The following is an 8,402-nucleotide window of genomic DNA, read 5'->3' on the forward strand; positions in this document are numbered from 1 at the left end:
ACAAAAATGGTTATTAACCCTATAATTTTTGTAGTATATGGGTAAAACTTCTCACTTCATTTTTATACATCAACAATAATATTTGCACTCAGTCCTATAAAATTAAAATTTATAATTTTGTAAGAAGAATTATCCTGATTCTTGATGTCCACTCAACCCTTATATATGTTAGCCTCAGCTATAGGTATGAAAATATATGCTCAAAGATCAAGAAGAAACAAGCATTAATAGAATTTTTATTTCTCACACAATAAATACAAGAGATTCTGCAAACTGAAAAAGGGATTTCTTACTAAAGCAAACTCAAACAAGAACAACTTCCACTCATTTGGCATCTACCGTAGTAGAACAGGATCAAAAGCAGCTCTCTGATAGAACACACGTATGTATTATATTGAACATCTTGCACAGTGGTTCATTTCTCACAGCTATTGCAACTTAAAATACTTGCAAAGCTTCTGCAAATTCCAAACTTTCTTTTTCTCCCTTCTTTATGGATATGACAAAGTGATCAGATCATGAAACAATAATCAATCCATTGAATTTGAATCTGATTTTGGTTTGGATCGATGCCACCATTCTTCATCTTAGGAAGGGACAACAAATAGGCCAAAGCCTGCAAAATCAAGTTCCCAAATTTAACTTTAGATCAAATTTTCTGTGATTTCACAAGAAGAATTATATTTATATTTATGTGACACATAACTTGTAATTAACTTACCTACTAATTAAGCGCTTAAAACTGCATTAGTGGCTGGTTTAAGTGTGATGTTAGTAACATCAGCTTGATCTGTGAAAAATAACAGATCAAATTTTAGGCATGAATTACAAATTTATAATGGCATCATAGATTTTGACTATTTATGTAACCATTGGAAAAATTTGATATATTTTACTTACTATTAAAGGGTGTTCTTTGTACGAAGAAGCATGCCCCAATAACAATGTAGCACAGCAGGAGAACAAGGCCTTTCATGTAGTGAGAAGTCCCATCCTATGAATAATTAAGGGTGGTTTTGTCAATTCTTATAATATTTCATTCAGAGATTGAATGAAAATATTATGTCAAAATAATATGGTGTTTTGTTTGTCAGTTGAAATTGTTAATTAAATATATACCTGTAAAGTGAAGCCTGTGACTATTATTGCCAACGCAAGGGAACCTGTCTCTAGGAGGTTGAAGTTCAGGTCCATATCGATACCCATTATCCAAGCAACGATTACACATAATGGGACCTATAAGCATAAGCTTTCATTAAAAGAAGGAAAAAGAAGTAACTAAATGAAATTATGAAAGTGTCCGTTTACATATTAGAGGTGTGTGTATCGTACCACGAACATGGCAATCTGAGTTGCTGAACCCAATGCAACACCCAATGAAATGTCCTGTGGTCAAGGCATTACTTTAGTTTAACATTTTAATTAATTAAAAAAAATATTGCTTGGCCAATATGAATATTATGTTAAATGAGGGGAAGTGTGAAAAGTTTATAGCACTCTCCCAAGTTCTCACCAGCTTGTTCTTGAAAGCAAATATGATTGCTCCTGCATGTTCAGCTGCATTTCCAACTATTGGTAGCAAGATTATGCTGAGAAAGCTCACAGACAAACCCCACGAATCTGATGCATCCTGTTATGTGACAATTTTATCATCAATATTTATAATAGTCAAAATGGACTTCATTTTTTGAAAGAAAAAAAAAACATTTTATGTCAATTACCTCAATTGTATCCACCACATATTCAGACAACACAGCAATGAACACAGTCATCCCTACCAACCAAGCAATGCCACTCCATAATCCAATCACAGCTTGTTCTTCTTCACCGTCCTCACCATCCTCACCCTCCTGAACAATTCATGATATAAGCAATTTAATTAATGTGTGTCCACAGTTGAACAATTCAGCTTGTTAATTAATTAATTACTTCTAAGATACTATAAGCAATTTAATTAACCATTTTCATAATTTAAGAAACCTAGCTTACATCTTCGGCTTCAAATAACTGCCTGTGTGTCCACAGTTGAAAGACAATGTAGACTACATATGCAATCAACATCACAATGCTAGAAGCTCTTGACAAGTGGAGTGAAGGGTCTACAGTGAGAGCAGCTGAGGCACCACTGTATTTGAACAGCATTGGAAGCAAGTAGCACAACAATCCCAACAACAGCATAAGTGAGTTCACATCTGCTTGTCTCTGCAGATTCAATGCTTAACATTAGTCATCATTGTTCCGTCCATTATTAAGAAAAACATAAAGAACTAATGAAAAAATGTGCACACATTAGATGAAAATGTGAATGGATTTTTAGGGCCTTACTCTGTCATATTTTTGTTCCACTTTAAGGTTTGCAATGCCACCACATAATAGAGAGGTCCCAAGAACCAGAAGAAGGTTTGAAAGAATAGAACCCAACAGAGAATACTTGACCACAGCAATTTTGTTACTGCTAAGGGCAAATATTGCTATTATGAGCTCAGTAACATTCCCACATGTAGCATTCAGAAGTCCTCCGACTGTAATTGAGAAAATGTAAAACATTTAATTAGCAGCAGTGATACCATAATCAATTTTCCTCAGCAATTTGTAGGAGCATGCTTTCTTATTCTAGTTTTAACCCTTTGATTTTACTATTTCTAAGATCAAAAGCAGCACATGGTTTGTCTCGAGAACCAATAGTCTAGAACATGTGACTGGTGCAATAATGTGAATAGAGTCCTAACTCTTGATGTGTATAAACTTCAAAATTGATACAACAATCAAATATTATTTTATGTTCCAAATTAAATATTAGCTATTAAAGGAAATTTTCATTGTGGTAAACTCTCCAAAATTGATACACTTTTTCAGTTCAGATTCGTACCTGTGGGACCAGTGTAAAAGGCAACTTGTCTTCAACATTTGAAGGGACAATCGCCGAAGAGAAATAGAAAAAGAATCAGCAATCAACCCAGAAACAAAAAGCATGTTGTATAACAAATGATATATCCAAAGATAAAAAAAGAAAGGGTGCAACAAGTTCATCGAGGTTCCTTACTCTGTGATGAAGCTCACACGTTCAGCAAGTGGTGTAAGTCCAAGTAAGCTCAATATAAAAATCCAAGGCTGTTTGCCATAATAATAAATAAATAAGTGAATAAATAAAAATAGAGAATCGTCAATCGTCGCAACGTAATAGCGGGAAATGAGCAATAGAGAAATCAATTTGCAAAATTTAAATTTTGTTTTTAATGAAAAAGCATTCATAAATTTTATAGTTTCACGTAACCATCTTAGTTTGAAACAAACTTTAAATCATAAAAAAAGAACCGCCCTACTCTATCTGCCGTATTCAAAATAAGGTCCAGATAGTTTTAAACTCAATATTAGTTAATTTAGTTGACTATATATTTTTTTTAATGTACTCAACATTTTAGCTATGCTTTTACTTTCATAGACAAAAGATTGACACGAGGAAGATCATGGTTTGGACCATCCAATTACAAGTCATTGAAAGTGAATTAGTGTGGGAGTTGAGTTACTTTAAGGGCAACCTCATGCAAGAGACTCCCATTATTATGAGAATACATATATGTACGAAAAATTATTGAATTTAAATTTGTAATAATTACTTGAAAACGAGTTTGTGTGTGTGAACTCATGGCATTCTCGGATTGAAAATTAATGATTAATGTTTTAAAATATTAAAATTCATTTAAGAAATTAAATATTCCCAACAGATTTTTTTTTTATCATCACACCGATCTAAAAATTTAAATCGTAATCATATACTTAAAGAATAATATGCCAACTATATATATGTGTCACGTTTATGTTATTACTTGGAAATGATTGAGTTAGTTGAATTGATGAATGATTGAATTAGTTGAATTTGAGAAAAACAAGAAAGTGTAATGAGAGGGACTCACTCTTCCAAAGCCATAGCACTCGGCAATGATGGCAGCTGGAATGGCAGGGATGAGAATGGAAAGCTTGGTACCAAGAATAACCTCTTGCAAATTTAAAAGGATGCTTCTGAGTGTGGCACATGGAAGCTTGGAGACAAGAGTTCGGCTAGACTTCTTGCGCAAAGACGTGGAGGACATGCTGTGTGCAGAACGGCCATGCCTATTCTCCTTGGTCAACACCCTCGGTTTCCCATTCTCCAATAGCCATGGTTCTTGCTGGTGAGAACCCATTTGCTAGATACCTGTGTGTGTAAGATTTTTGGCAAGCAAAGAAGAAAAAGGACACGAGGCAATGCACAAATTGTGATGTGATAAGCCTTGGTGTGCAGAAATAAACTACAGAATGGCACTCTAGGGTACCACGTATATATATCTCTTGTCCCACTTGCTAGCTAGATAGCTATGTATGCACGTATTATTTTGTTCATGAAATTAACAAAGAACGCCACGTATATTTATAAAGTTGTAGGGAAGTTGAGATGTGGAGAATCCTTCCATGGGAACCTTCCGGGAAGTTTCTCATTTATATTTATAAGAGGATTTAAAAAATTTCTCTCTTAAATTTAATTTCTCCAATAAAATTTATTGGTTACTAAAAAACAATTATCATTGTTAAATATAAGTAGATACAAACCTTTGAATCTTGTTTAAGGATCCGTTCGAACAAAAAGAAATAAAAAGAAAGTGAATTGAGATGAAAATTTTTACACTAAAGCAAAGTGTAATAATATGAGTCTCATATTATCTTATTGTTCATTTCTACTTTCTTTTATCTCTATTTCTCTTTAAACAAACACACCCTAAATAGTTAAAATAATATATATATATATATATATATATTAGTCTCTAAAAATAACATGTTTTGATTTTAGTGTCTATGCAAATTTATCTTTGGTTTTCATCCTTTAAAATTTAAAATTATTATTTTTAGTCCTTATAAAATGGACGAATTTTGGTTTTGGTTCTTGCAAAAAAAATCTTTGATTTTCCTTCCCAAAATCTAAAATAACTATTTTTGGTTCCTAATGTGCATTTTAAGGTAATAAATAACATTTAGTTTAAGGAACTAGAATTTTTTTTTATGAGGTTATCATATGCTGGACGACATTAGCATAGTGTTATCTAACATGATCAATTGACCTTTTGCTGAGTACATACATCATTTATTTTCATTTATAAGCAAAAAATAATCCAATGATTTTTGTTTTTAAATATAAGTAAATTTCAACTATTTATGACTTATTTAATGAGTCTATCTTTAAAATATTTTTCATTTAATATAGGAGACTTATGTTTGATATCAAATTTCACTGAAAGATAATTTAAGAACAAAGTATATTTTTTATTGAAATTAATACAATTTTCTTATAAATGAGAACCAAGGGTGTAAGTAGTTAATGAGTGTCACACTTATATACTAAGGACCAAAAAGAAGATTTCAACTTTTTGAGGGATAAAAATTAAAAGTAACAAATCTTATAAGGATTAAAATCAAAACTTGTTAATTTTACAAATACATACACACCTTCTTCGATATTCAAGTCAATAACAATTCTACTAGAGTAACAATATGCAATAAATGCTTACATGCTACAATGATGTTATTTATAGGAGTCTCAATTGGGTTGGATTCCTTGCTCAAGGCCTTGCTAGCATGGAGTTATTTCAAATTAACCAATGAATTCAAGTTCAAGTCTTGAATGTGTAATTAAATTGAAATAATCAAAGGAGAGTTTGTCATCCTACAAGACTCGAGAAGGATTGTCCCAATGAAGACACATTGGCTTTGGAAGATTGTAGATACAAAAGGATGTTGTTGGTGTAGTGAAAGAGAGAGAGACAGGGAGAGAGAATGATTTATTGGAGTTGGAGACACCAAAGGACATTTTGCATCGGTTGTTTATATAACTGATGTATTATAATTTTACCTTTGTTTTGCGTGCATTTTATTTGTATTTTAGTATTATGTCATTGCATTTGTATAGATTTTCTTTCTTGTGAACTTATCACTATGTTTTTCATGTTTGCTCTTTCAAACAAGTCTTTTTAGGAAGATTTGGAGAATTTTGGAAGCCTTGAAAATAAGGAAAAGAATGGTTCATGCTAAAGAAATCAAAGAAGATAACGGGTGGGACGTTATCTTGGTCAAGCCCATGACTGCAACCTGCTGTGAATTTAAATGTTATTTTATCTATTCTTTATTGGGTTTGAAAATCCTTTTTTGCTCACTTCTTTAAATAAAATTTTCAGACTGTATCATAGGGTTTCGACTTCAGTTTCACAACTGCTTAGAAAGAGAACAAGATCTTGATCTACCTCTTCTCTGGTTTATCTTTCTCTTTGTTATTTCTATTATTTTTCCATGTCTACCTGTGAGCGTTGTCCTTTTTATTCTAGGGTTGGGGTTAGCCTCTGACAAATATTGGTGTTAATCCAGTTATTTCGGTGTTCTCTTATTTCTCCCCTCAATTTTTCTCTTATTGATTTATATATGCAAAACGCTTATCAACTGTTTGTCATAGTCTGAAATTGTTAAGGAAGTATTGAAAGGTGAACATAATGTGTTGGACAAATAAGAGAATTCGAAGGACTTAGGCTTTAAATTATAAAAGTAGAATTAATCTTAAGATGGTAAGACGAATTAGTAAAAAACGTAATGAATCTAATTCAACTTAGTTACCACGAAAGTAGAGATAAATTCAATTAGATACGTTTTAATTAATATCTTGTAAAAGAGTAAAAATTACATAGGTTAATTAATTTACCTTCAAAGAAAAGTAGGAAGAACACTGAAATATAGGAGGTTAATAGGAAATCTTAGAGTGAAAATTTCAATCTTGAAAGTTTTCTAAATTTGAATTTTATATATATGAAATATTGCTCTATCTCTATTTTTAATCTATTTTTTTTATTTTCTCAATCAAATCTCTAAATGTTTTTCAAATTGTTCAATTTTTATATATTGATTTGTGACAATTCCAAAGCCAAAAATGCATTCCATGTAGAGAGAACTATTATTTTTATTACTAGAACGATACTATACACTTGCAGTAACATATCAATAATTGATGTAAAGCATGTAACCGCCTACATCTGTTGTATAAATAACAAATATAAAAAGAATGTCGTAAAAAATCCTTTTTCTACATTACAACAAATTAAATAAGAAAATTATCTCACCTTATTCTATCATATTTTGAAGACGACTTAACCACTAAACAACCTCTAAAGACACTGTACATATATGTGGCTATAAGTTTACTTGTCCTTTTTATTCCGGACAGTATGCAGCAATGTCAATTGAGCAAACAAGTTGCCATTATATCATAGAAATTATGTGAAATTTTGGCTTATTATGCAGTAATTATTTCATACATTAGAGTATATTAAGAGTAATATATCAACAAAGTTTTTCTATAAATATAAAATGGAATTTAAGAAATGTTATTTAGAAAAAGATGTGTGGTTTCAACAATCATTGAAGGAGAAGAAATTTTGGAAGCCACAAACTCATGGTTTTGTACGATTGCATAACACTGAAATATCATAATCAAGTAATCACTCACATTCTCCGTGTTGAGAAGCAAAAGATACCAACAACCAAGACCACGAGAAGTCGAGAATGGCTGAAAAACTAAACACGTAGTAATTTATTATGGCATTGAATAATGCAAAATGCATTTATCCAAAAAAAAAAAAACGCAAAGTACAAACCACTGTACGACTATACAATACTTTATGATGGAGCTTTACTAAAACCTGATGCCAAATAATGTCAAATATATATATATATATATATATATATATATATATATATATATATATATATTGATTTTAAAATTCTCACTCTTAAATTAAAATGTTATGAAGATTTTCTTATTTTATTTAATATGTTTTAAAATTTAAATTAGATCGGAGATATTTTAAAATAAACTAGATGTAAATATTATTGTTGTCTCAAAAAAATATATTTTTAAATTCTAATACACTATATTAATAAAAATGTAAGAAATTAAAATTATTTTTTTATAATTCTTCATCAATTTTAAAATATTATCTCTTTAAATTATTTATGTTTAATAAAATAAATAAAATATTATTATTTTAAATTTTACTATAAATTTATTTAAATTTAAAAACACTCGACTAGATGCATGAAAAACTTGTTAGTATATGCAAATTTTAAAATTTAAAAACACTTGACTAGATGCACAAAAATTGTGTATAAAAATTATACATGATTTATATATATATATATATAATTTATTTTTTTTAAAAAAAATAATTATTTTTTCGCTTTTATTATTAAAATAAAATAATAGTATAAATGAAAGCATTGTTATTTTTTAAATAAATTATTAATAGTAACCCATGTCTTACATTGAGTTTATAATTTATAAATTCTATATAATATTATTTTTAATATACTTATCTATTATTTATTAATTT

General features: G+C 30.0%; 1 protein-coding gene across 1 annotated transcript; it reads right to left on the reverse strand.

The window, feature by feature from the left end:
• Nucleotides 1–209: 209 nt before the first annotated feature.
• LOC114396759 (vacuolar cation/proton exchanger 3-like) lies at nt 210–4,381 on the reverse strand. The gene is made up of 12 exons (XM_028358903.1): nt 3,915–4,381; nt 3,044–3,111; nt 2,870–2,898; nt 2,326–2,522; nt 1,990–2,202; nt 1,722–1,850; nt 1,514–1,630; nt 1,333–1,386; nt 1,120–1,236; nt 901–994; nt 722–790; nt 210–616 (listed from the first exon to the last, which is right to left on the reverse strand). The coding sequence occupies exons 1-11, from the start codon at nt 4,182–4,184 to the stop codon at nt 729–731; spliced, it is 1,350 nt and encodes a 449-aa protein (XP_028214704.1). The 5' UTR covers nt 4,185–4,381; the 3' UTR covers nt 210–616; nt 722–728.
• Between the last annotated feature and the right edge of the window lie 4,021 nt (nt 4,382–8,402).

This window comes from Glycine soja, chromosome 18 (assembly GCF_004193775.1).
Source record: "Glycine soja cultivar W05 chromosome 18, ASM419377v2, whole genome shotgun sequence".
In the NCBI taxonomy this organism is placed as follows: domain Eukaryota; kingdom Viridiplantae; phylum Streptophyta; class Magnoliopsida; order Fabales; family Fabaceae; genus Glycine; species Glycine soja.